The sequence below is a fragment of the Lagopus leucura genome, unplaced genomic scaffold, assembly GCF_019238085.1.
Source record: "Lagopus leucura isolate 7727_CA_CO unplaced genomic scaffold, USGS_WTPT01 Super-Scaffold_100004, whole genome shotgun sequence".
In the NCBI taxonomy this organism is placed as follows: Eukaryota; Metazoa; Chordata; class Aves; order Galliformes; family Phasianidae; genus Lagopus; species Lagopus leucura.
This window is the reverse complement of record NW_024962264.1, coordinates 67,864,521-67,891,996: the sequence shown is the minus strand read 5'-3', so window position 1 is coordinate 67,891,996 and position 27,476 is coordinate 67,864,521. Positions and strand designations below refer to the sequence as shown.

The 27,476-nt window shown below is 47.3% G+C and overlaps 2 protein-coding genes across 6 annotated transcripts in view; both read left to right on the top strand.

Annotated features, from left to right (window-relative positions):
* SLC4A11 (solute carrier family 4 member 11) overlaps positions 1–5,323 on the top strand; it is a 132,561-nt gene extending 127,238 nt beyond the window's left edge. For all 5 annotated transcript variants that reach the window (XM_042870991.1, XM_042870990.1, XM_042870993.1 and 2 more), the window contains one exon: positions 1,886–5,323. In XM_042870991.1, coding sequence (XP_042726925.1) covers positions 1,886–1,949 — 64 coding nt within the window. In that variant the 3' untranslated portion in view covers positions 1,950–5,323. The remainder of the gene's footprint in view (positions 1–1,885) is intronic.
* Positions 5,324–15,586: 10,263 nt separating this feature from the next.
* Positions 15,587–23,000, top strand: LOC122180379 (5-hydroxytryptamine receptor 7-like). Its single transcript, XM_042871991.1, has 2 exons — positions 15,587–16,095; positions 22,229–23,000. Exons 1-2 carry the CDS (start codon positions 15,587–15,589, stop codon positions 22,998–23,000), a joined length of 1,281 nt encoding a protein of 426 aa, XP_042727925.1.
* The last annotated feature ends 4,476 nt before the right edge of the window (positions 23,001–27,476 follow it).

Sequence of the window (27,476 nt, the reverse complement as noted above, 5' to 3'; positions counted from 1 at the left end):
ATACCAGCCCAGGCTGCCCAGGGCCCCATCCAACCTGGCCTTGAACACCTCTAAGCATGGGGTATTCACAATCTCTGGGCAGGTATAAATATTCAGTTAATATAAGTTGTTATAAGGTAAATTACTGTGGAGAATGCTGTGTCAGAGAACCTGAATTTCTCAAAAAGCTGGGTAATTTAATGGTGCAAATACATGTTTTCTTTGACTAAATAAGGCACTGTCATCTTATGCTATATCTACTAAGTTGTTTCTCTTGCCAGAGCAGCTTTTCAAATAGCCTTTGTAATTGGCCCTGCTGCTAAGGGGAAAATGGAATGGAATACCTGGAATGGAAAGCTGCCCTCTGCTTCCTTCCTTCTGAATTCCACATTGCTTTCATGCAATGTCTGTGGGCTCCAGCTGAGAAGGCTGCACCATGATGCTTAGCTCTGTAGCAAATAATGACTTTCTCATGGAGATCTGGCGCTCTAAATAGATGAAGCAGAAAAGAAGAAATGCTTTTTTAAAGAAGCAGAGGGAGGAAGAGGAGAATAGCCAGGGGTCAAAGTCAAGAATCAAACCCAGCTGAATGAGTCACAGCTCGGTGTCCCATCCAGAAAACTTGCCATATGGTTTGCTTGTCTCAAGGCTGCATTCCCTTCCTTCCAACTGCATTAAACACGTGCTTTGCGTTGTCATTTACTGGGTCCAATGTTTTTCCAGTGTCAGTGTTGAAAACTAACTGATTTCGGTGACTTACTATTGCAGTGGAATGGTCTGTTGGGAGAAAATGATATTTTTTTTTGGTGTGCCCAATTCCAAGCGTTGAGCCAAAACTGGGGGGTGTCTGGTGTTTTTTGTTACACTCCTATCCCTGCCCTGGGACGTACTTAAAGTTGCTCTGAGAGGAAGAATCTTTCTACATTCTGTTTCTGTGCTTTCACAGCTTTCAAGCATTTTACTTCATGGCAGGTCAGTCGAAGCAGGTGGGGCATTTCTCAGCAGCAAGTGCTGTTTGGGATCTCTTTTCTAGCTCTTTGAAAAGACCCTTCAGGTTGTAAACAGGCTTTCTAGCACTGTACACTGTTAGAACAGCTGAATTGCTTCCTTCTTAAACAAGAAAAGTGTCAAACTACAAATGTGCCGTGGGATCTGATGAGAGCAGCTTTCTACCATGTTCTTAGTGGCTTTCATTTCTCACCCAAATACATTAATTGATGAAGGTGTTTGTGGGGAGGAAGAAAATAACAAAAAACACAAAAAAAATGAAACACCAAAACAAAAAACAAACAACCCCCCAGAATACAGGAAAGCAAGAGAATAGAGGCATCATTACCTCCGTGATCAAATGGATGCTAAGGGCTGGGTAGGCATGGAGCCTTACCAGCAGCTGGAATGTCACTGCCCTGCTCAACTTCTTGATCTCAAGTCTTGATGTGTTCTGTGCTTATTAAAAGACTCTCTGAAGCTGCTGGGTTCCCATTAAAACTTCCTCGTGGGGAGAGCTGGAAAGAGTGACCTGATGTACTTGGAGGACTGAGGAAATGCAAGATAAATACCCTTGTATCCTAAAGCTTGTGCCAGCCCTGAAATTTTGGGAAGGGTTTCTCCTGTGAACCCTCAATGCTTGCTGTTCAAAGTGTTGTACTGGATGTAAGGCTGCATCAGGCATGGTTTGTGTGTTGGAAAACTGTAGGGAGAGTGCTTAAGAAAACAGGAACAGGATATAAATTGTGACCTATGGACAAGTAATCCATCCACTAGCAAGCTGGGGACAGCAGGAAGCTATTGCTTGCCTCCCCAGCACAAAACATGAATGTGTCTGCGGGCAAATGAAAATCAGACTTGGCAAACAAAACACTTGAATTGAACAGTTTCTAATGCACTCTCTCTGGTTCATTCTTAGGTATAACCTGCTCCCTAGAATCATTGAAGCCAAGTACTTGGATGCTATGGATGCAGAGCACTAAACAAGATCTGCTGCATGCGGAGCTGTGAGGATGGCTCTCTTGGAGTTGGAAGGATGGGGCGTCTTTGCCAAGGCATAGGACAGTCTATCTGCAGTTCTTTCTTTCACCACTTTCTTTCTGCTCTAATATGGCGTTGGTAATGCACATATCAAAGACCAATTGAGCATTGAAGTGTCAGACCAAAACAGCCATGGACTTGGGAGGCCAGTGATCTTTGGAGCTGTGAGGCAAGCAAGCTCGATGGAAATGCCACTTTTCTCATCCCAAAGCTGGAAACCCTGGAAAAACAGCATGCCATACAGTTGGAGCATGCATTCAGAGTTGTGTGTACCCTTGTTTGAGGGGTGGGGGAAAATCCCTTTTGTATGCATCACGTCCCTTTTTTCCAAAGCACTGTAAGGACAACAGCTGACCCTTTTACAGAATGACAGTCCTATTTAGTTTGGCCTTTGAATTCCATTTCCTATTAATCCAGCATTCCCAAATTGGTATCCCAAGTGGGATGGCCTCATAGCAAACTGTTGTTAGGGGAAATGTCTGACTGTCTCTTCAGACTCATTAGCAGAAGGGTTGGAAACAAGTTAGTTTGTACTGATACAACCCACAGCTTTGGATGAGTATTTAAGTCCCACAGATGACCTGGAAGCATTCAGAAATTGGGCTCACGTGGTGATGTTGGTGGAACTGCATCTGGGTCTGAATTATTTTGGCTCTTTCTGATTTTACCACTTGGTAATCAAACACAGAAGTGTAGTTTTGCACAACTGCAACGTCCTTGCTTGCACCCAGAGTCAGATGCTGAAACTTGTTGAAGGGCAGTTGTGTTAATGATTGCATATACATATGTACAGTAGTGCCTCTGTGTACATATATACATATGGATTTGTGTATATATTTTGCATAGATATTCAAATAGGCCTGGTTCTTTCAAAATATCAGAAGTGTTTTGTGCAATCAGTGTTACCTGTGGTGTCTTGACCATATACTTGTTCTCTGCTTTAGTGCTGCTTTTTCTCATTTGTTGTATGGTCCCTTGTTTTTTTTTTTTCTTCTGAAGCTGCTTGTTTACTATTATTTTTCCATGATTCTTTATTCAAGATGTTTCTTTACTTTCCTCTTCCCATGGCTTGAGACCTTCATCATTCTGTCTTGGTGGTCTGATATGTGAATTTTGCATTTAATTTTAATGTACAGCATGCAATGAAAGTTCTCCTCCTTTGCCTAATCAATATTTGTTGCTCATTTCATTGTTTCTGTTCTGTGACTAATCTCCAGTTTTTTCCCCTGCTCCCAGACATTATATTATATTTCTGGATGAATCTAACTTCTGCAGTCTTTTATATTTCAGTTTATTTAATTTTGCTTGTACAGTGGTCAGTTTTCTTATTTGAAGTACTGTGAAACCAGCTGCCCTTTATGTCAATGCCTGCCCGTTGCTGCACGCTACAGATTGCAGGCAAAACTTCAAGGGAAGTGGAGTCCTGATGATGACAAACTTTCAAAACAGCAAAAAATGAGAAAAGGGGAAATTGTTTTGTAAATTAGCAGAGAGAAATGTTGCTTGCTTGCTCGGTTCCCTACGGGTTGGGTGTTTCTCTGCACGATGAGGAAGGCCAACTTTGCAATGAGAGGGAAGAGAGCTGCAGAGAAAATTTCTCAGCATACGAACAGACTCGAGCCGCTGATGATTTGTTGTCTCTGTGCTAAATATCAGGTGGTATTTCATCTCGATGCAGTCGCCTATGGTTTTCACATGTGTGTGAAAAGGTTTATTTTCTTCATCTTAATGAAAGAGAGTGTTAAATGTGCTCCCTTGTGGGCATGGTCACTGCATCCCAGAGCTAACACAGGGAAAGCTGTCAGCTTTCATAGCAAGCCAAGCAGCAGCAAGGCCTTCATGTCACAGCCCATTCTCTGTGAATGCTGAGAAGGCTGCAGGTCAAGGTAACACTCCAGCAGATGAAAGCAGGTAAACGTCACACATTGGGCTTTCAGTTGGTCCTGAAGGCAGCAGGGGTAACTCACGTGATGTCTGACCAGTGGTGTGATACTAAGTGCAAATCTGTGCATGGCTTCTGACTGCCTTCATCAATGTTTTCTGGGCTTTGATTCATTTTTGTGGTGAAATTGCTGATGGCTATTACCAAGGTCTACATGTAGAAAGAGAAGGTGAGCAATAGGCAAACAGGATTTTGGGGACTGGGTGGAGGCGGTAAAAGCATCTCTGATCTCCAGTCAACAGAAAAAGATGACAGCAAACAATTAAGTACTTATTGTGAAAGAGCAATTGCACAGGCCTGACAATGCTTGTGTGCTGGGGATGTTATATTTAACCAGAACTAGAATGACAAGTGTTAACTTATGGTCAAGTAAGCTATTACCTATCTTGGGAGTACATTGCTGGTGTCTCAGCTCTTGGCTGAGAGAAGTCATCCTGCAGGGTAGTTTGAACTGTATTGTGGGTGCTGTGGCTGGAAGGAGGAGACAGTGTGCTTGCTGGGATGAACCTCTGGTCCTCTCCGAGGCCCTGGATGAAATCTCCTCCAGTGCAGAGTAGCTGAGATGGGCTGGCATGCAAGTGTTGCAAGAAGAATTAATTTTGAGATGCGCCCTCCAAGTCCCTGCTCACAAGGACCAAAAAAGTGTCAATTTGAAAACGTTGGTTTGAGTCAAACTTAATTGAAGGTCACTTAAAATCCAGATAACTGGGGGGAGTTAAATAGCCATCACAATTATTGGGTTGGGGATTCATTGCTGTTGCTTTGCCAGTATGACTTCAGTGTTTGTGTTTTCTCAGTAGCATCCCTAGGATTCTGTTTTGCAAAGTTTTCTTTCTACAGAATGTGTGGGGCCAAAGAATCAAGTGATGGGGGGCTGGTTTAGCCTGTGTGAATATTTCGGACCCGTGTCTAAAGATGTGGGTAACGGAGAGATGTAAGACTACCAAGGCCTCATGGCTGTTGAGGAGTTGCAGTGGTCCTGCAGAGGATTTTCCTCCTACGAGTACCTTTTCTCTTGTTTGCTTCTGGTTTTGCTGACGTAAGTGTAGGCAGGCATCTCCAGGAAGTAGGCTAACTAGGGAAGGAGGGACTGTTCAGAGTTGATCGAGCACTTTAATACTTCTGTGAAGGTTAAGACAATTAGAATGTAAAAGAAGTTTTATTATAAGCTCTTTATATACGCACAATGCTATGTATAACTGTTGCCAAAGAGTTGGGTTTGAAGGATGTTGGTAGCTTTTGAGAGTCCATGATGCTCACCTGGAACCACAGAGGTCGCAGAATGCTTCTGGAATAAATGCATTTTGGGAGTTGTCTTCTGACAGTTGCCAAAGCAATTGGAAACTGAGAATAGAATAAATTTCTACTCTTGAATTTGTAGTTTTTGATCCTTGCACTGAATGTAGGAGCTAGAAATTAGCTTGATAATTAAAATTGGATTTGTACCTGAATAGCTTTGTTGGTCTGAGACTCGTTTTATTGCCTTCAAAGATGATGTTGACGCTCTAATGTATGGAAATAGTTGTTTCTCCATGTAAATGAAGGGCAGTTGTTGAAACATGGGCTGCTGAACAGGCAATATAGCACTTTCTGGATTGCTTAGCAAGCAAGTCTGGCAACATCACTAACAACAACCCCCCGCGTTCTCTGGCATCAACATCTGAAGCTATTAATAAATGTCAAACTGGAGTTGGGTGATACGTCAAGGCATCACTGAGGAAGGATGGGAGTGGAGAAAACGAATTCAACTAGTTTGTACCACCTGGTGAAGTGTTTCAAGATGAATCCAACAGCTGTGAGATGTGATGCGTGCTTCCGGATGACCTGTGTGAACTGGGATGCTCCAAAAAAACAAATACGGTAGACGATCGCACCCACATGCTGTGGTTCAAATAATTGTCCTTCAAAGGTCCCCATCCCCAAGACTGAAACAGTTCGTAGACTTTTGCATGTTGTATTTGTCTGCTTCAGAAACTGCTGCTGAACTGTGTTTTTTTCTGGACCTTCTTTGGGGACAGAAGCAAAACGACAACAGAAAAATACATGAAGTTGGTCAAAGTTGGATAACGCTTGCAGAAGATGCTGGAGGAGAACCTGAGACATGCTGTGTCACCTGGAGCTCCTTCCACGTGGATACTTACTGGGTCACAGACTAGGATCTGCCCCATCGGTTGGGGCGTGCTCATGTTTATCCTTAATCTTATCCACTGTTTTCTGTATTTGTCCTTTGGTATGTTATCACCAAAATGGCCTAACAGGGGAAAAAATGGGAGTTGGCTCAAACGTTTGTGCGTTCCTCCGAAACTTCAGTGTTTTCACTGCTTCTGATGCCATCTCCTGACATAGATCTCATCTTCTCCAGCTCTCTCCTGGAAGCTCTCTGGCATCCCCAACTGCAGGAATGCTGACAAAATGCTGAGTGGGTATTTTTCTCTGGAGAACACGAGCCTGTGTTTGAGCAGCAGCGTGGCAGCGGCTGCTCCCTTGGGGCTCGCTCTGCCATAATGGGCAATTAGGAAGGATTTGTAATTGTCCTGCTGTTGCTCTGTCTTCTGCATCTCTTTAGTTGATTACTTTATGGCACAGTGTTCCAGTCGGGCTGTCATCTTTTTCATCTGTCATGCTTCCAAAACAATTTAAATAGGCAGTATGGGAGGGGTTTGCCCAGTTTTCTATCTGTGCTGCAGCCTGTGGATGTTAGAAGAGAATAACCTTCTCTAATTGTTTTCATATCTAATTGAGGCATTTAAATGCCAACCCTGACCATTATACTACTGGCTCTGGCTCTAGTTGCAAAGAGCAAGCCATCAATATGGTGTAAGGAGCAGACATACAAGGGAGCTGCCTGAGCACATGCTTAAGAACTACAAATTAGCACTTTCCTTTTCAGCTTTTGTGTGTTTTCCTTCCAAGCAAAGACAATCCTTGGCTGTGACTCTCTCCCTTGTAGAAAACTCTGCATGAGCTCGGATCACTTGGCACAGTTCTGATGCAGTGTTAAATATTAAGAGCTTGTCCCAAGGGACGTGCTGCCTTCTGCTCCCCATCTGCATCTGTGCTGCAAAGATCTGCTTGCAGGAGGAGGGGATGCGTGTGGCATCTCTGTCCTCCATGTGACGCTTCTTGCTGCTACACAAGGGCCATCACCATCCCTTGCTTTGCCCCAGGTGGGAGTCTCAAAGTGAACAAAATGGCAAAGAGTTGGAAAAAATAGTTGGCAATTAAATTCTCTCCTTCTGAACCTCTGAGCTCCACTGAATTTCTGCTTCTCGCACGTCAAAACAGAAGGTCTGTGGCAGTAGTGGAGCTACGTGATGTGGGCTTTGAGAAGCAGTGTATCAAATTCAGCAGCTGGGGTATTGGTTTCAGCGCTCGGCAGCTCGCTGGTGGCTGTGATCAGCTGTCACCATGCCTATCAGCAACAATCGCTGTTTCAGCATCAAATTTACATTGGTTTCACCAGGTTGGATGACTTGGGCGGTTTCTGCCACTGTCCACATAGGCAGTGGTGGTATAACATGGCCATGCTGGTCCTGCCCAATGGAGCAAAGGGTGCAGCCCTTGGTGTGGACATCTGAGCAACGCAGCGTGCCCTTCCTCCGTGAACTGCTTACCTTTAGGAGCAGTTGGGCCACCTTTCCATTTCATTTTTCATTTATTAATGTGTCGTCATGTCTTTCTGAGCTTCTCAAATGTGGGACCACGGCATTCCCATCCTAGGGTGGGAGAAAGCATGATGCAGCTGCTGGAGAGTGAGAAACCCATCGTGCTGTTGACCCCCGCAGGATGTCAGCCTCGTGCATTTGGTGGAGCTGCTCTGATTCAGTGAGTCAGATGCCTTTGTGCTCTGTTACTTTCAGAATTGTTTAGTCTCTGTTTTCCTCTATCCTCTTCAACGATATGTGGGGCTGTGCCTTTTCTCCGCACAGGAATTACCCTTAAAAGCAAGGCTTGTCTTAAAGTAAGACATCCAGCAACCTTCCTTCCCAAAATGTGTGGTCCTACATGAGTGCAAACCAAACCCTTGGTTCCACCTGAGAAGGGGGCTGCATCTCAAATGCTTCCTCATTTTCCCCCGTTCTGCTCTCAAAATCATTAAGGTTGGAAAAGACCTCAAAGATTCCCAAACCCCACTGACCGCCTCCCTTGGCGCCACTTCTCCTGCAGCATGGCACATAGCTGGTTAAACATCTCTGGGTTTGGTGTCTGGGAAGTTTGTTCCCCAGGTTGCTGGGGAACTATTGTGAGGGAAAGCACACGTTCCTATTTATGGAGGTAGGACCTATAGATGTTGCACTTGCTAAATATGCTCTCAAAGCGCATGCCTCTATCTAGTGTTGATTTTACAGTGGGTGATTTCTTTTGATAAGAGTTGCTTTGGGACGTGGGGAGGGTGGGGGAAAGGGGATTCCTTTATTGTGTAAGGAAATTGTATTTAAAAGCAAAATAAAAAGAAATATACTGTTTATATATTTCTACTTCATGCCTAATCGGTGTCCTTTATTTAACCTTCAGCTCCCAGCACAGCTTGGGTCTTTGTCCCGCACAGATGTATGCATTTCTTTGGTTATTTGTGGGTATCCCTGTAGCTGAGATTAATTCTGTAATCCCCAATGCTTGCAGTATTTGAGCATCTCAACTGTGACAGTAAATAGACGCGTTATCTTGTAGGCAGGAGTCTGGGCAGCCACAATGGGATTGCTTTGTGTCTTAGGGTCTGATTTTTGGGTGGTCCTGCGTGGAGCCAGGTGTTGGATGTGGTGAGCCTTCATGGGTCTTTTCCAACATGAGATATGCTATGGTTAATGGAGAAGAACAAGAAATAATTGCACCTTTCAGCTGATGCAGTGCACCGAGAGAGTCAAGGCCTGGTTACCATTGCCTTTATGGCTCTGTGTTGGCGTTGCCCAATGTGGAGACGAGCCTCAAATTAGTGAGGTGGTGCACTGTGGGAGCCTGAGGATGAGCTCTGTTACCTGGAAATGATGTCACTAGTTATCTATATGGAACCCAAGCTTGAACAGTTTCTCTCCAGTTCCCTGTAGTTTACCAGGGTCCTCAAGAGTCTTGCACTGCAGACGTGGACATGAGATTGAGGCAAAGATAGGACAGCGCGAGCATGGTGGCATCCTCTGCAAGGAGGAAGGTTCTGCATCTTCACAGGTCTCTGGCCAGAGGATCAATTCTTCCCTCTGTCAGCATGAGCTGCCCTACAACTGACTCTTTCAAATAACTTACATATGCATGTGGACAGGCTGTGGGGTTGGGGAGGAAGGAGTGAGAGGTGATTTCCAACCACCTGTACTCAGCAAGTGAATCATCCTTCAGAAAGCAAGATCTCTGTGCTAAGAGCTGAGCATTGCACACAGCTCTGATACCTGGAAGGCAGCTGAGAGCTCTTCCCAAAGACTCCTCAGCATTGTGTGACCCTCACAGCTGAGAACTTAGCAATGATAGAATCACTTCTGAGGAGGCTTGAGGCATGTTCTGCCCTACTGTATGGGTCCCAGAGACAGTTCTGGTGATTTTTCATTGCTCAGTGTGAGAACAGCACCAAATTTTGAGGCCCTGATGGGTTTTGTGCTCAGTATGAAGCTGCCTGCTGTCTACTTCCAGCAAGATGACTGGAAAGCCAGAACGTGTTCTTACTGGTCTGTCCTGGACATGCAGAACTGACTCACGGAATGGTTTGAGTTAAGGATGCTTGAAGGCCACCTGGTCCTTCTCTGCAATGAACAGGGACATCCACAGCTCCATCAGGTGCTCAGAGCTCCATCCAGCCTGACAGGGCTGATGGTATGGTGCTGATGTGTTGACAGCTGGACTTGATTTTTTTTTCTTTTCCAAGCTTAATGATTCTATGAAAGGAGGCATTCCTACAAAGGTAAGCAATGGTAGTAAGTAAGTCTGGAAGTCTTGGTCTGAGGTGAGTAAGGGTGCAGAGCTGGATGTTGGGATGTCAAAGCCAAATGCTTTGGATGATTCCAGTGGCCCAGCATGATGTTCTTCCATGTGTGAGACTGCAGTGATGGCTGGGAAGGGATAAATGAGCTAACCAAGAGCAGATGGGCTCCCTAGGGAAGGAGAAGCCAGCTGCTACGCAGACCTTCATGCATCAGTTTGTGAATCCAACAGCTCCAGAGGGAAACCTGTGCCTCCCCTGTGGTCTCCGTCCTCAGCCCACAGGACAGGGCCTCAACCAGGACATCCCTCAGGTCCATTCTGGGTGCAGGGGTGAACTGGGAAGGCTGCAAAACTGCCGAAGCAGTGCAATGATGTTCTTGATGTTACAGCAGGACTTTAAATACATGAGGAGCTGATAAGGGGTGTGCAGGACATCTCGCCTTCTGGCTGTCATCACATGAGGCTGTGGCTGTTGGGCATCAGCCTGGCAGGGCCATAACCCTCTGAGGTGCGAAGTGCCCTGTTCAAAGCAGATCTAAGAATAGTCAGCCTGAATGTCAGCACCATTCAGTGCTCGGGATGGAAGGGGTCAGATGGGGACGTGTTCCCTGCACCTCATCCTCCCTTCCTCACCAGGACACACTGATGGCTGCTGCGCAGGAGTGGGGGTTCACATCCTTCAGCCAAAACGATAAGGATGAAGTGTTCATGGAGGTGCTGAGATCTGATGGTGGCCTTTCTTGCCCCCAGATGACCCCTCACTGCTGCAGAAAGCATCTGGGGTGAGGCCAGCAACCTTCTCCCAGTGGTGTTTTGAGGAGGGAACTGAACACCCAGAGAGGAAAAAGCAGCAGAAATGATGAAACAGCTATAAATTCTAGGTTTTGTTTAGTATATATATATATATTGATCAAAATATATACATTTGATGTTTGGGGTTTTCTTTCTTTGCTTTTCTCGGTTTGTTGTTGTTTAGGTTTCTAGGGTTGTTTTGTTTTTAATGTATCTCTTCCTACTGCTTTCCATCAGGGATTTAATCTGCTGAGAGCAGGTGCCATCTAGGGGACAGACCAAAGAAGACAAGGAGGGTTTTATTTCCAAACCAATGCTGTTTGCTCCCTGACCCCAACGCATCTGCCACCTCCAAAGGTCCTCAGCCCACCACCACGTTGGTCCCCATTGCTTTGGTCCCATCTGGTGGGGGCATCCTAGGGGAACCTCCCTGCTGTTCTCCAGAGGTCTGTATCCAGCTGAGATCTAGAAGAGGGTCGACCAGGACAGTCATAGAATATTAAGGTTGGAAAAGACCCCCGAGATCACCAAGTCCACCCATGTTCTGTATCACCTGCTTTGTTCCATCTCTCGTTTGGATGGGATGGAGGTGGGATGGTATGTTCTTTATATGCCCCCCCCCCCTCCAAAATAAAGTAGTCCACGTGTCACTGCAGATATCTAAAGGCAGGCTCTACCCCAGAGGTGGTGGATGGGAGAGCAGTAGGTGAAAGTGCTGCACGTCCAACATGTGGCCACCACTCGGAGTAAAGATTGGGCAGTAATGATAGCAGCTTGCTAATAAAAGCTGGCAATTGAGTGATTATGCCTGTGTACTGTGTGGCTGGAGGTTTGCATCAGAAACTTCAACTAAATCTCTCATTTTTTCACCCTTTCCTCTCTAAGTTTTGCAGTTCTCTCCTCTCCTGGATCTGCAGACCACCAGGCGCTGCTGGGGGCTCCTCTCCTCCCCATCCTGCATCCTTTTGCCTCATCCTCATCACTTGCATCTCTCCAGGCCATCAGGAAGACCCTGTGATGTCACCAGCACATGGGTTGGCTGCACTGGGGTGCAGGGGTAACTCCCAATGGTAATTTCTCCTGGTTATTCAAAACATGCACATCTCTGGCAACGTGAATGCTGAAAGCTGAGTGCTGTCTGCTGCCTGTGCAGACTCCAGCAGAGGGAGTGTGGCCATGCCTGATGCTATAACACCCATCTCATAGAATCACAGTGTTTGAGTTGGAAGGGACCCTTAAAGGCCATCTGGTCCCAGTCCCTGCAGTGAGCAGGGATACCCACAGCTCCATCAGGTGCTCACAGCCCCATCCAACCTGACCTTGGGTGTCTGCAGGGATGGAGCATCTTCCACCTCTCTGGGTTGAGATGAGCTGTTTGCACATCTCTTTGGGACAGTGTTTTTCTACAAGGCTCCCTGTTGCTCCCCGTCTCTTCTGGCAGCACAATTCATGGCATCACTTTGTAACAAAAGTTCTTATTTTTTTCTGACTATTTTGGGGAAATGTCCAGTAAGAGAGGGGAAAAAAAAAAAACACAACAGCCTAGCTCTGAGAACTTCAAATCACAGATTGGTTGTGAACTTCCTAAATCTCCTTTGGCTTTTCCTTACATGGAAAGAGAATTTTATGCAGGAAGCTCTTTGCTAGCTGGATTCTCTTGTTGAAATCCTTTGGCTACCATTGTCAACAGTATGGGACCAGACCCTGAGTCCCCACGGGGCACTTTGAGCAGTGTCCCATCACTGTGCCTTCATCTCCTCCCCTGAGGATGAGTTTCTGAGGGTTTGTGAGCGTGGTGGTGATGGGTTGAAGGTTGGCTCTGATGATCTCAGTGGTCTTTTCCAACCTTAATTCTGTAGAAAGGTAATGCCTTGTATTGCTGCTGGGGGGAAGCCAAAGAAATGGGAGAGTAGAGAATGTTAGGCTGGGCTGAGGACTTCATGCTGAGGAAGAGGGTCAAGAAATCTTGTCCCAGTCCAACCAAAACTGATCCCTTTCTACATCCACATATCTCATTTAGGGACTCTTTGAATACTCTTTTCCCTTTTTAGCATTGTAGGTTGGTTTTTGAAGGATGTATTCCACTGCCATCTTGGACAACTCAAGTGTCTGGTTAATTTTGCTTTGCCGTGTCTTGGAGGCCTAAACCACTTCTTGGGTACCCACAATACCCAGATGGTGTTTGCTGGAACCTCTGGGAATTGAGCTTATAGACCCATCAGGAGACAGGGATGTCTTTTGGAGGAACCCCTGGGGAGGAGGTGACATTGGAAGCTTTACAGATCCTTAAAACACTCTGGGCAACCTCATTCCTGACCTCAGCCACCAGTGAAGAACCATGGGGTCGGATTATTGTCTGCTCCCCTGTTTCCAAATCAAAGAAGGTTTTGATACTCCCTAGGAGCAAAAGCAGTCCCTACTGATGCTCCTTGAAAACTGATAGGGCCAAGTGAATAATTTTATTGCTCTGGATTGGTTCTGCCTCCTCAGAGGGAGAAATATCAACACCTGCAATGCGGGAAAGCCTAATTTGGGATGCTAATCCCACAAACTTTGGGAGCTCGAAGACCTTGGAGTTAATGAGATTTCTCAGAATTTGCATATTAATAACTTTTACCTCATTATTAGCGATAATAGAGATTAATGTCGACAATTAATAGTTATTAAAATAGCCGCTTCAGTGGCCACTGGTGAAGATGGAAGAACACAGATGGGCAGAGATTGGGGCGCCCGGTTCATCTCTTGTTTGCTGGAAGGGGAAAGGCAGCGTGCTTTGTGGTGCTGTACAGAGACGTTCCCTGCTGCAGGTTTCCCTCCCAGAAGGTCAGAAAGTGGATTTTGTTGCAATTCATTCACCTTCAAGGGCTTGGTGCCAGCCATTTCCAAGGGGTGTGAGGGTGATATTCTACTACAGACCCTTCCAAGCACAGAGAAGCCAAATCATAGACTGGCTTGGGTTGGAAGGGACATCAAAGATCATCTAGTTTCAAGCCCCCTACCAAGGCCTGGACTTGCTTCTTTGAAACCCTTGGATTTTTCTTTGGGAAGGGCTCTTTCAGAGAAGAAATTTTGGGATCAACCCCATCCCATCCTAATGCCTGGCTGCAGCAACCTCTACTGCAATAAGCAAAAGAGCCATCGCTTCAGCACAGCCTGCCCTGGCAAGGCAGCTATTTTAGCCATCCTCCCACACACACAGCGAAGGAGAAACACAAGTGGTAAGCTCAGCCTGAGCCCCAGCTCAGCTCAATGCAGCTTCATTCTCAGATGCACTTTGAAGGGAACGTCTGGCAATGACCTGAGGTATCACAATGTGCAGCACCTTGGGTTAAAGCTGCTTTTCCCCGTGATCAGTGCACAGGTGCTGCACACTGGGAGAGCTTGCATAGGGCTGGGCTGGGCAAAGAGAAGATGCTAAGAGGTGCCCATTGTATTCCCCAAGTGTGTTCTCCACGAAGTGCCCAGTGCTCCCAGGCACAACCCATGGAAGTGGCTGCATGCTCCTGCTAGGTTGGGTTTTCCTCTGTTTCCATTTCCTTAGCAGAAGGCTTAGCCTGAGCTGTTCTCATCTCTTTAGCATAAAGCTGTATGAATATGAGACCTCCTACTGGCAGGGAGTGGGGAAGGGGAGAAGGAAGAAAAAAAGAACGGCATGGAAGAGGGAGAGAAACCCCTCCCTGCAAAATTCCTTTCAGCAAAAAGAAGTGGGGAAGGATGCTGATGGTCCTGCACAGCCCCAGAGCTGTGTTGCACCCGAAGCACCGCGCTCAGGGATGGCTGCTCGACTTCCAGCTGTGCCCCCCAGCTTTTCCACTGGTAGGGCTTGATTCAGTGTCAGCCGTTGCTTTTGTCCCCCTTATAACTCTGTGCTCTCCTTGCTCTTCCTGGGGCTCAGGCAGAGCTGTTGGGAGAGGCGGGAGGGAGGCGGTGGGAGGGACCGGGGAGGGGAGAGAGGATGATGCTCCGGGGGCTCTCGGCTCCTCTCCTGCCCGGAGATCGCGGGGTTCGACTGGAGGATGTCTCACCCCTTCGGCACAGGTAAGACGGGATCCTCGTCACCCCCTGGGGGTAGAATGCAAAAAGGGGGAGAGAGGGGTCTGCGGGATTCCTTGGGTTTAAATAGAACTCCTTTCAAGGGGAAAGCAGAAAGAAGGAGGATGCAGGGCGTGCGCGATGCTCAGAGCTCTGCTTAGGGTGAGCCTCGCCCCAAAGTTTCCCCATCGGTGGTGAGGAAATATTTGCAGGGATGAATGTTATGGGTGGGAGCACTGCTGCTTGCTTGTGTGCACATCGAGGACCCCACAGCTCAGGGATACCCCAGCCCTCCTTTTGCCTGTACTGATGGCAGCGATGCTGCGTGTGTTCCCGATGCAGCTCAGTGTGTGCAGTCACCGTGTTGACACTGCATAGATTTGTAGGGTGAAGTTTGTGCACTGACACACGCAGGAGATGCAGCTGGTGGTGCATGGGCATCCTTCTGGGGCTGAGATTGTCACCCACTCTCTTGCATTCACTTATGGTATGTGCAGGGCACACGGATGTGCATGGGAAGTGCGAGCCCAGCATCACGGCTTGGCAGCAGTGCTTAATGCCATGAGCAATTGCAATCAGCTGCTGCTATCTGTGCTGCTGGAAAAGCATGTAGGCAATTAGGCAGCCGCTGTGGGAAGACTGGGTAGCTTGTGCTCCTTCAGAAGTGGAGCAAGCTTCCTCCGAGCATCCTCCAGATCCAGCAAACTGTGCGTCTTTAGGCAGACTTGGGAAACAGCTCCTCGTTGAGCACATGAGCTCCATCTGCAGCTCCGAGAGGCAAGAGGTAGGGCTGGAAGGTGATATTTTATTTTCTTAGCCTGCATGTGATAAAAATGTTCTGCTTTGCCACTGGAGGTGTCACTGCTGGGAGAAAGCCTGTGCCATTGCCCGCTGCGGAGAGCTCAGAGCATGTTGCTGAGGGGCAGCCCCCGGCGGTTTCTGGAGCACCATCTTCTCTTTGTGGAGAACGCAGAGCAGCAGTACCCAGCTCGGGAGTCGCTCCCGAATCCATTCATGACTGAGGAACCCTCTGTCCCTGCCGAGCCAGACCTGCCTTCCTCCAACCACACCAACGCGACGGACTGCGGCGAGGAGATCCTGCTCTATGGGGACACTGAGAAGATTGTCATTGGAGCTGTGCTCTCCATTATCATCCTCATGACCATCGCAGGCAACGGTCTGGTCATCATCTCTGTCTGCATTGTCAAGAAGCTCCGGCAGCCATCCAACTACCTGGTGGTGTCCCTCGCTGCCGCTGACCTTTCGGTGGCCTTCGCTGTCATGCCCTTTGTGACCATCACGGACCTGGTGGGGGGAGAGTGGCTCTTTGGGAAGGTGTTTTGCAACGTGTTCATCGCCATGGATGTCATGTGCTGCACTGCCTCCATCATGACCCTGTGCATCATCAGCGTGGACAGGTAAGGGAAATGGGGCAGCGGCGTGCTTGGGTACGGGGATTTTCTGTTGGTTGAGGGCCACCAGAATCAAGATCGTAGAATCATGGAATGGCTTAGGTTGGAGGGGACCTTAAAGATTGTTGAGCTCCAACCCTCCTGCAGTGGATAGGGCTGCCAACCACTACATCTCAGGATCCCATCCAAATTGGCCTTGAATGCCTCCAGAGGTGGGTTTTCCACAACTTCTCTCTGCAGTGCTGCTGCATGTGTTTTCCAAGTGCACAGGATGAGTGAGGGTTTTCTGTATGAATTAGGTGCCCTTTGCAGCTCAAGTAACTTCTTAAAGTACTTGCTTCATCCTCACCCTTTGGACAGCATGCTGGTCTTTCTTGGTTTGCAGAACAGAGCCCTGACGCTAGACCTTTGTCTATCTGTATCACCATGGAAGGGGGTTGGTTCATAAGGTTAGAATCATAGAATATCCTGAGTTGGAGGGCACAGGTGAGGACCTACAAAGATCATGGAGTCCAGCTCGATGAAATTATTCAACCAAAGAAGTGTACAGATTCAGAGCCATTCAGGTTATGGAGCTCCTGTAGCCCAACCCTATGGGATGCTCTGCTGCTCTCAGGACCTGTGCTTTGGCCAAGATTGCTGGCATCTCCCCACCCCATCCCAAGTTCCATAAAACCCTGATGTAGCCTAGCGCATGTTTCAGTGTGGTCTTGCTGGTTTGAGCTCCCACACCTGGAGTGCAAAGGGAAAGGCTGAGCATGTCTGGCAAAGCAACGCAACTCAGGCAAGCCAGCACCCCCCTGGGTCTAATTATAGCAGCCTGCGTCATTAGGGACATTGTGCTGACGAGCCAGTGGGACGGATCCAGATCTGAAACGCATGCTGGCTTTCTGGAAAGGGTGATTTGGTTTTGTGCTGGCACTGCTGAGCCAGGCTGGGTTGTGATAAGCAGCTTGAGAAGGGACAGGGTTGGCAAGACGCGCTCCCTGGCCACAGTGACTGTCACAGCTCCCTGGTGGCTCACCCAGGTGTGGCAGTGGGTGACAAAGCAAGAGGGTCAGTCATAAGCTGGCTGCTGCAGCATCATGCACCCGAGCCCTTTGCCAGTCGCTGCTGTGCACGGGGTGCTGCTGCTCAGAAAGCAAAATCCCCACCAACCTCACAGCTCTGCGGCTGAACTGGTGGCTTTCACAAACAGGCTGTTCCTGAAAAGCAGGTGTATGAAGAGTCAGGAGGAAAGCGTGTCTGCGTCAGTGAGATCAAATGCAGTAATAGGTGAAATTCTCTTCTCGATGCACGAGGAGTGAAGCAGCAGCTGAACATTAACTAGATTGGCTTCAGTTTCCAAATTTCCCTTTTCCCTTTCTTTTCTCCTTCCCCTTCCTTTTTTCCCCCTTCCTTTTTTCCCCCTTCCCTTTTTATCCCTTTTCCTCCTACACACAAACGCTCTCTCAAACGCACAAGTAAACAGAACAGACCCTATATGAAAATCACTGCATCTCATCCCCCCACATATTAGCCACTTCTCTCCAGCCCGATACCACTGTCAATGCGGGCAGGCACAGTGCAAGCAAATGTCCTGGATGACACTGATCTGCCCTTCACCATGAAGATGGGACTGGGCATGTGGATTTGGGCTAGAGGAGACTAGGAATGGGGCCAGTCCACCTGTACCCATCTCATTCAGCTTCCAAGCTCCTCACTCCCTGGAACGTCTGTGCCAGTGCCTGACCACTGACACAGAGGGATAGGTGGGTGAACCTCTTGACCAAGCTCACCTTGGGTTCAGTCCATCCCATGCCCAAGGAAGGGGAATATTTTGGATGTTCTCTGATTCCCTGAGGAGAGAATGAGGCACTTCCCACTGCTTTCTCCCTCAAGTATCCCTAGGAAAGAGCTGTGGGCTGCATGAACCACCCTTTAAGTCACCATTGCTCCTCATCAAGCCTTCATCTGCTCTATTCCCATCAGGCTCCTGATGGAGGTGAATGGAGGGAGAGCGTGGATCCAGGATCTTGGGATGGGTGGGATTTGAGGCTTAACCCCTGATAGAAACATCTCCAAAAGCACGCGTTTCATCTTCTGTGCTAATGTAAAGCTGAAGCAAAAGGATTGCTGAGCTTGCAGAGAGCCTGCAATACTTGCTCTAAAAGAGATGAAAGCGCTGTTCAGTGAAGGGTTTGCTGGAATTTTCCCCAAAGCTGCTCCTCCTGCCCTGCAAGAAGAAAGGACAGCACCTGTGCATCCTTCCCTTGGCACCTCCTAGGGTACATGAATTCTTCCTCTGGTGCCCTCCTGAATGCTGAATTGGTCGGCACCACTGGGCAGCTGCCTGGTTCTGCCTTTTTATTGATGGCTGAAGTGTCCTCACTCTTTGCTTAGCTTAGATATAAAAGATGCTCAGTTTGTCCAAGATGATGGCTACTTTTAAAATGTAGGCTGCTATTATTGATTATTAATGCAGAGCGCTTTCTAAAAGCCTCCTGATTGAAGCTGGTGGAATAAATCTTGTCTGAAGTGGCGTTTGATTGATTTTCCTTTAAATCAAGAATGAAAAATGCTGGAAACATCCATCTTTCCCCTACGTTTTTCTTACATAAATGCCTGCCAAAGCTATAGATTCGTTATTACGAAAAACAAAAAACAAACCAAAACCTTTTGGATACTCAGGTTAAATGAAGCTCTCTGTAAAGAATCCAAGCTGTGGATAAACGAAGGCCCTCAAAATGCTTTATATTTTCTTGGTGGAGGAATGGAGGATGAAATCTCCATCCATTTCCTAGGCAATCCTTGTGGGGCTCTCCCTTCTTCCTGGTGTTTTCTACCCCATGATGAGCTCCAAGTTGGTATTGTCCCCAGTGGAAGGGATGCCTCCTGAAAATTTAGCGAGCATAGATGATGGTTCGTGGTTGGACTTAATGATCTCGAAGGTCTTTCCCAACCTTCATGATTCTATGAAAGTGTTGGTGAGGTGAAACTTGCACAGCATTTTGCTGGATTGCTTTTCCTGTTGCTTCATCCGAACGTATCCCTGGCCAGGCAGACCCTTGTGGTGTATTTACAGCAGGATGAGCAGCTCCCAGGGATGCTTTGGGGATGGATATATGAAGCCACAACCTCCACCTGCCCGCTGTTCTCCACCTGGAGGAGGTTTTCCTTCCCTTTATTATTTAATCCCTGATGTAAGGAGCCAGTAGCTGCCGTTGGGCATGGAATGAATGTGCTGAAGTGGCCAGTCCAGGAGGCTGGAGCAACTGATGGAACAGCAAAGTCACACAAAGCACGAGGAAATCCCTGTTGTGGGAACTGCCCTTTATTCCTCGTTACCACTAAACACGATTAACAGCAACACAGACACACACACGAAAATGAATCAAAGCGAGGGAATTTGATCTGAATTTCAGTGCCTGTCTCTGCTCTGTGGCAGATGCTGCCCTATTTTGAGTTCTCCCCGCTCTCATCACAGCCATCAGCAAAGATTTCAGAACGGCTCCATTTCCTCCAGCAGAGATGGCACGAGGCACCCACAGTAGAGATGTGTTGGCTTTGCCTGCCTTTCTAATCTTGTCACTGTGAATTTGCTTGGCTAGCCTGTAAATTCCTTGAAGTTTCAGCAAATCCCGAGTGGGATCAGCTTCTGAAGAAGACTGGGTAATAGCGTAACAAAGGATATCACACAGTGCAGCACATATTAGCGTGCAAAGTTCTTGGCCTGGATATGTGAAGGAGTGATTATTTTTTCCGTGCTGTGTTTGGGGATGTAGCAGCAGGGCACGGTGTTCCCCTAGCTCCAAAGATATCCAGTCTGCAGCTGGTTCCTACAGCAGGAGGGACATTCGTTAGCATCGTAGAATCATTAAGGCTGGAAAAGTCCTCTGGGATCACCAAGTCCAACCCCACCATGCTCACAGCCACTGCCCTCAGTGCTACATCCCCATGGTTCTTGAACACCCCCAGGGATGGTGACCCCACCACCTCTCTGAGCAGCCTGTGCCAGTGCATCACCACTCCTTTGGAGGAATGCTTCCTAATATCCAACATTGAACCCCCTTTGATGCAGCTTGAGGCCATTCCCTCTCAGCCTGTTGTCCTAACTCTGCACCCTTGGAGCCTCATCTCCCACCTAAGCTCATCACTTCTCACCAAGCTCGGATCAGGCAGGAAGATGGAGAAGATAATTTGTTTGGAAGCTCAGCACCAAAACCAGTCCCATTGTCCATCTTTGTCTCATCAGATCTCATTCATCTCAATGCATAGAATCATAGAATTGTTTGAGTTGGAAGGGACCCTCAAAGGTCGTGGAGTCCAACTCCCCTGCAGTGATCAGACATGTTCTCATGGGGTGATGGAGTTAGAAGTGCTTTCCTTTGAGGCTGCACTGAGTTTGTGCCTACAAACACCGCCCTTCAGCCTGTGTGAGTGTGAGGCACTCAGCAGTGTAGGTGGTTGTGTAAGGTTTGCCTTGCTTTTTGCAACTAAGGCCAGCTGAGGAAAATACAGAGGAAAATAGGTAAAGAGTAATTCAGTGAGGTAGAACTCATTTCATTTGGAATTCAGGGGAGAATACTCCAGCTTAGAATTTATTTGGCGCTGGTGAAGGAAGGGAAGATTGGATTATTTTTTATTTCTGTCTTTTTCCACTCTTGGTGGAGGATTTGGAGAAGGGAAAAGAATCAGGGAAGAAAAACCTGCTAACACCTACAGTGAGGTGGCTGGAATGTTGGAGAGAAATAACTGAAACATCAAGGGTATCATTCTCCACAGAAATTCTCCTTTTGGAAAAAAAAAAAGGCCTTTTTTCACTGGGAAAGCTTTCAGCAAAAAACTGCCCATACAGCTGCCATTCTCACTTTCTTTCCAGCCTGACCCAGTTTATCCAAGACAATTAGGAGGTGACTCCATCCTGCCTAAAAATGCCTGCAAATTCCTGACAGCAGGCAGGGCTCGTACGAAACTGGCTGTAACGTGGAAGAAATCCATACAACAGCTGGAGGGTTTTGCTGCACTCACTGGGGGTGAATAGGAAGCAGAAGTTTTCCAGTGGGAACCCTTGCTGACAGTGGCTAATTCCCTACTCATTTGTACAACTGCGATTTCCCAACTAACAGTTGACAAAATTTCTGAGTCATACAAACCCCTTCGACACTGGGGGTGTTTCAAAGTCGTGCGTTGCTGTTGATAGGGGAGCTGATGGTTGACGTACACTAATAAGGTAACTCAGAACTCCAGCCACTAAAACACGTGTGCCCACAGGTCACCGCATGCTTGTGGTGCCTCCTATAAGATCCTCCATTCGTTGGACAGCCCATCTCCTTGGAGATACCCACGGTCATGTTGGATGAGGGTTTGAGCACCTGATGGAGCCTTGGGTGTCCCTGTTCACTGCAGGAAAGTGAGACCAGATAGCCTTTAAAGGTCCATTCCTACTCAAACCATTCTGTGAGCATACATCTTACTGCTGGAATTTGTTGCGTGTTCTCTGTGCAAACTATCTCTGGTGGAAAACTAAGCTTTAATTTTATTCCCAAGGAAACCATGCGGGTCCCAGATTGTGCTCATAAATTCAATGACTTCTTGTATCATGCATGGAGAGGCTGCAAGAATGCAGCAGGGAATAGTTGAAACAGGGCTTTTAGGCAAGAGAGCTGAAGGAGTATGAAATAAGTTTCACAGAAGATGCTGCAGATCCCTGGGAATGTTTTCACTTGGGAAATTCATTTCTTACTCCCTTTCCGGGCTGAAGTTCATAGAATCACAGAATGGCCTGGGTTGAAAAGGACCACAATGATCACCTGGTTTCAACCCCCTGCTATGTGCAGGGTCACCAACCAGCAGACCAGGCTGCCCAGAGCCACATCCAGCCTGGCCTTGAATGCCTCCATGGATGGGGCATCTACAGCCTCCTTGGGCAACCTGTTCCAGGGCCTCACCACTAGTTAGGAGTGAAAATCACCCAACACTAAGCAAAATGTATAAATGTGATACACAGGGACACAGCTTAGTGAGTAATACTGGTGGCAGAGGAGCAGTTGGACCAGATGATCTTAGAGGTCTCTTCCATCCCTAAGGACTCTATGATTCTTTAAGAAGTATTTATGCCTCAAAACCCTCCTGAGCTTTGCAACTCTTCCTCTTCCAGGTACCTGGGGATCACTCGTCCGCTGACGTATCCCGTGAGACAAAACGGGAAGCTGATGGCCAAGATGGTCTTCATCGTTTGGCTCCTGTCCGCCTCCATCACGCTTCCTCCTCTTTTTGGCTGGGCTAAGAACGTCACCGTGGAAAGAGTCTGCCTGATCAGCCAGGACTTTGGGTACACGGTCTATTCCACAGGGGTCGCCTTCTACATCCCTATGGCGGTCATGCTCGTCATGTACAGCCGGATCTACAAAGCTGCCAAGGTGAGCGCTGAGAAGCACCGCTTTATGAACTTCTCCAAGCACTATGAAGAGGAGGGTGTCTACTGCCTGGAGGCCTCCAGCCGCGGCCATCCCAGCTCCAAGCGCACCAAGGCGGTGGAGGAATGTGCCACTCTCTCCAAACTGCTCCGGCAAGACCGGAAGAATATTTCCATCTTCAAACGGGAACAAAAAGCAGCCAGGACCCTTGGTATAATCGTGGGGGCTTTTACATTTTGTTGGCTGCCTTTCTTCCTTATGTCAACGGCTCGGCCTTTTATCTGTGGTATACACTGCAGCTGCCTGCCCCTGAGGCTGGAGAGGACTCTGCTCTGGTTGGGATACACCAACTCCCTCATCAATCCCTTAATTTATGCTTTCTTTAACCGAGACTTGAGGACTACCTTCTGGAACCTTCTGAGGTGCAGGTACAGGAATATCAACAGGAGACTTTCTGCCGCCAGCATGCACGAGGCCCTGAAAGCCACAGAGAGACACGAATGCATCCTGTAGAGCTGTGTCCTCCAATTCAGTGCCTGACCAGCAAACTCCTGCCCCTCCATTTCGGGTTCCTTGCTTCTCCTGCCTCTTGGGGTGGCAGAAACCGTGGGTGCTGTTGCCCACTGCCAGACATTGCCACTGAGAGTGACACTTTTCCCCTCTCTCCTGGAGGAGATGCAGTTCTCCCCCAAGAGAACCAAGCAAACAGCCATTCCACCATGTCCCAGGTGGGAGTTGAGCAGCTGAGAGAGAGACTGGGGGTTTCAAGGTCTACCACCAGCTGTGGGCAAATCACACCACCTTTCTGTGCCTCAGTTTCCCCACCTGTTAAAAAAAAAAAAAATTAAAAAAAATAAAAAAGAGAGGAAAGAAAAAGCAACCCCCCAACCGAACAAAAAAATCTCAATAGGACTGTGGCTCTCCACCTTCAAAAAGGGCTCTAAGGTCGGTGGAAAGCACATAATATGCCATGTAAAGATGATGCTGACTGCAGTTCTCTATCAGATACAACAGCAGTTATAGGCTCCATTGTAGATCCAAGCACTCATGCCAGCCCAGCTTATACGAACTTTTTCCACCGGTGTAAATGCAGTCTTCACACTGAGCTCATGTCCAGGTTTGCACGCCAGAGCAGTAACACCAATGACCCTCTCTCCCCTCACACTGTAGCACTGCAGCATTTGAAAGAGGCACACTTGCAGGATGAAACACGAACGTGCAGTTTCCTTTATGGTTGGATAGGAAAATCTGATGCCATCCCCATCATGGGGATAACCAGTGAGCAAAGATGGGTATGTTTATTGGGGTGTACTGTAATTCATTCTCAGACAAGTGATGTGTGTTCATAATCTGTGGCTAATTGACTCCATGAAAGCACGCTTTGGTTGACAACAGAAAAAAAAGTATATAATTTCTCTGACAGCTTTACAGTGCTTCAGTACGATGTCCAGCAAGCTTGAAAAAATACACTAAAATTGATGTATCTTTTTTAAAAAATACATATACAAGACTGGTTTCTTTATTTTGGTGTAATTTCTTTGGGTATTTGGGCTTTAAAGTGTCTTTTTGTGTTTATGTACTGGTGGGGTTTGTTTTTCTGCACTCATCTTTGCTCTTGACCAACCCTGTTGCATCAAACTTGCGTCAACAGAAAGAGGACACAGACAACACTCCATGGGGTCAGATGTTGATCAGAAGGAAAGTTCTACTGTTCAGATAAGGGCTTGAGAAGGAGTTTTACAGTCCACCCTCCACTATAGGAGCCTCCATGGTAAGTACTGATGCAAGACAAAGAACAGGGACTCATACGGTATGAGTCTAAGGTTCCATATGTTCCAAAGATGCTGTTTATCACTACAGTCATATGTTCCTGCCCAGAACACAAAGCAATGCCAGAAGTTGAGATTTGTTCTCCAGTGTTCTTCCGAAGAAGATTGCCATCGCCCAGGGAAAATTGAGGGGTATCCCTGAGATTCTCCTATGATTTTTCACCTTGCAAAACGTGGATCCCAGGGATGCAACGAGACACCGTATGACATGAGCATACCCTCACTCTCTTCCACATTTCCAGAACATCAACAGGTGCTACAACCTCCCTACTTTAGAATGTCATTGTCTTGTCACTTTGGTGCACTTTGTTACCCATCACCCTTCCCCATCTTGGTTGCAATTTTCATGATGCCTCTGCTTCCAAGCCAGTGCAATATGCACTCCCACACCCACATGTCTCTAGGTCATCCTTTGACTGCCCATCTCTGGACTGACTTATCAAAAACAAGTCTTCTCCACCCAGAAAACACTTTGGGCCACCATCAGCTCTGTCACAGCATTTTAGTAGCAGCTGGTCACTGGATCTGACTGGCCACAGGGATGTGTTTTTGCTTCAGGGTTTGATTTCCTCCCTAAGCTCTCCATCTTCTTCCCTGCCATGGAGCTAATGATGCCCTTTTGACTGCACTGTCAGGATTAAAACTAACCAGATGCTAATTCAGAATGTCTTGCCAGGATGCAAAAGCCCCCAGGATGGAACACTTCATAGTCAGCACATAGCAAAAATCTGGTTTGTTCTGCTCTGGTACATATATATATATGCATAAGGTGGTAATGACAAGTTTATACTAGTTTTCTGTGTTATGAGTTCCTAAACTGCCTTCAGAGTTTGTAATCTTGCTTAATTCCTCTGAACATCCCTGTTCTGATGGTATGCCTAGCACTGCTTAAAAACAGAGTGGAGAGGAGCTATGAAGACTAAGAGTTTGATCCTTTTCAGTGAAAGCATATGGAAAGTGGTGGGTTTTTTTTTTTCAAACTGATTGTTCCTCAGTAGGAAAAGGAGGAAAGAATATGATTCTGGATGATCCAATACAACACTTCTCGTAAGTTAAGGATCATGCAGAATGGTTTGTCTTAAAGGGGTTGGACACGATGATCTCTGGAGGTCCCTTCCAACCCCTACAATTCTGTGATTCTGTGAAAATCAATGTTTGTCCTGGAATGGAATGTCCATGGGTTAAAGCACTGGAAGGTAGGGGGCACAAGAGATTTGATTGACACTCAAGCACCACTTGCAAGGTCAAGATTGATGCAATCTGAAGAGTAAGCAGTCAGGCAAAGGTGGCAGAAGACCCACACGGATGAGCAAAGAGCTCGTGGAAAAACTCAAGTGGAAAAAGAAAGTATTCATAATTTGGAAAAGGGGTCTGGGCCCTTGGAAGGAATATAGGAAGGTTGTGAGGCCATCAGATATGTAACAGGGAAGGCTAAGGCCCACTTGGAATTAAACCTGATCAGGGAGATGGAGGATAACAAGAAAGGTGTCTTTAAGTGTGTCAGTAACAGAAGGAAGACCAGGGAAAATGCAGGTCTGCTGCTAAATGCGGTGGAGCAACTGAATAACTCCTTTGCCTCAGTCTTTAGTGCTAAGACTGCCTTTTGAGAATCCCAAACGCTGGAGACAGCTTCATTGAAACAAAGCATTTTGCTCAAAATACTGAGGTGTCTCTCATGAACGTTCCAGCAGTGTTACCCAAACTGTGTCGATATCACCTTCGCCTTCTGCTTTTTGACTCTCCAGGGTAAGACTGTACTTAGGTTAAGTAAAGCCATACGCATCCAAAGACACCAAGGCCTTTTCCACGCCCAAGTGAGCACCCACTGTTTAGCTAAGCGACTCGAGATTCTTGCAGAGGCACTGCTAAACCATGCTGAAAATGCACTCTGTTTTGTTGCATTTTTTGTTTTATATCAGACAGGAATCAGTGCATCATCGCCCAAAAGATAAATAGATAAAAATGGCTGGACATAAATTTGAGCCGTTTTGAAATCGAGCGTGCATACACAAGTGTCTAACAGAACTGCGTGAGATCTAAGGGGCAGAAATTGGAGATCACTGGGAAAAGTGCACATTTTGGAGGACAAAAGAAACTTTCACAGGAAAGGAGAGATTCCCAGCAGACCAGTAGCAACACGGTGGAAAAGAATGAGGAGCCTCGGGCAGAGAAAATTGAAGTAATTCAGGCATAAAATGAGTAGGTCTCAAGTCAGCTTTTTATCCCACTCCGCCAGCAGAGGAAATATGTACAGAAACACACACAGAAGTGATCTGGAGAGAAAAGACAATTTTGACAAACCCCTACAGCCACCCCAGCTGGGGTTTGGAAATTTTTGATAATGACATTGAGCAAAGCTGGTGGAGATCAGCTAGAGATGTAACGAAAAGCCCAGGGCAGTGAAAGCCAGTGTGTCTCTGCTCAAAGGGTACAAAACCTCACAGCTGCCTCAAGTCAGCACTTTGTAGGTGGGCTCAGCTGAGAAACACGTGCTGGAGAGTTGCGTGGAGAGCTCAGCAAAATCCCCATGTTCTTCACCTCCACTCAAGCCCTGCCTTTAGAAAGGTGAGTGAGTGGTTATAGAACCATGGAATCCTTAGAGTTGGAAGGGACAATTAAAGGTCATCCAGTGCATCTTCCCTGCAGTGAACACGGACACCACAGGTAGATCAGTTTGCCCAGACCCTGATCCAGCCTTGCCTTGAGTGTCTCCAGGGATGGGGCATCAAACACATCTCTGGGCAACCTGTTCCAGTGCCTTGCCACCCGCACTGTGAAAGACTTTCCTTATATCCAACCTAAATCTACCCTCTTTAAGTTTGAAACCAATCATCTCCATGCACCGTTCCCAGGTCAGTTATGTTTTTGAAGACCTCTGTCTTATTTCTCCCCTTGGTCTCCCAGCAGCTGGGATGTCCCAGATGTAGTTGGGCAAAAAATAAAGGGACAGGACATCTTGCCTCTCCTAGGGGATGCACAGTGCTCAGCAAGGGCCAGTACCCTCATCAGTGAGATGCTGAGAGTGACCCACAAGGATCACTGAGTCCAACCCCCATCTACAAACAGCACCCAAACCCTATGGCTGAGAGCAATGTCCCAGTGTTGCTCCCTGAGCTCCAGCAGCTCAGGGCCATCCCTACTGCCCTGTGGAACAGAGCCT